The 846-nt window shown below is 31.4% G+C and overlaps 1 protein-coding gene across 1 annotated transcript in view; it reads left to right on the plus strand.

Annotated features, from left to right (window-relative positions):
• Window positions 1–433: 433 nt before the first annotated feature.
• The window catches only part of LOC105458742, a gene marked incomplete at its 3' end in the record, with an annotated part of 1,743 nt that continues 1,330 nt past the window's right edge, over window positions 434–846 (plus strand). The window contains exon 1 of the mRNA XM_011704263.1: window positions 434–449. Within this exon, the coding sequence (XP_011702565.1) occupies window positions 434–449 (16 nt within the window). The remainder of the gene's footprint in view (window positions 450–846) is intronic.

An 846-nucleotide genomic window follows, 5' to 3' on the forward strand; every position in this document is an offset into this window, starting at 1 on the left:
TTCTTGCAACATCTGGTCACACGCGTTGTTATGCAAAAGAATTTTCCGTTAATTAAATTGCCCGACTAAAAATTTATCGTCGCATGCCAAATGTCTGGATAATATCTGTCCAGAACTTGTCATGGCACTCCCCAACTAATTGTAAATAATGTTGGCCGGGTCAATGATGGGATTTTAAACAATTTTTCTAATCTTTGAGATCAGATTTTCCTGAATATCTCAAAATATGTGAAAGAAACATTGCTCGAATAGTAAGTTCTCCAGCATATTCTCCAAACTTGGCCTCTCGGATTACCATCCTTTCCGATCGATGCAACACGCGCTTGCTGAAACATATTTTCCCAAATACGAATAGGAAAATGGATGGATACATGATTTGCTCGTCAAAAGACAGCTCGTCTCATCATCGCGGAATCCAACTTTTGCCAGAAAAATGGGAAAAAGTAATGGTAAACATTAAAAAATGTTTTGATTAAAGTATTAATTCATATTCTTATTGAAATAAATACATTTTCCAAAAGAAAAACGATAATAACTAAGTGTGTTCCCTAATATTAAATCTTATCCATAATAAAATTGAAAATTAAATGTTTTATTCGATTATTTGTATTACATATTTATTATATCATTGAATGAAAGATAGTATTAAAATAATTGGTATAGATAAAGATTTGTGGTAACAAAGTCCAGTGGAATAAATTGTTTTTTTTCATCCATAAATCTTGCAGGCATTTAGCTTTGAAATGTGGATAGCAATAGTAATAATAATAATAGTCACTTCTTTTATGTTGACTATTATGAAAATAAAAAATGGATACTTCTCGATAGATCGGAAGAGCACACGTC

This window comes from Wasmannia auropunctata, unplaced genomic scaffold, assembly GCF_000956235.1.
Source record: "Wasmannia auropunctata unplaced genomic scaffold, wasmannia.A_1.0 LD334351.1, whole genome shotgun sequence".
Lineage (NCBI taxonomy): Eukaryota > Metazoa > Arthropoda > Insecta > Hymenoptera > Formicidae > Wasmannia > Wasmannia auropunctata.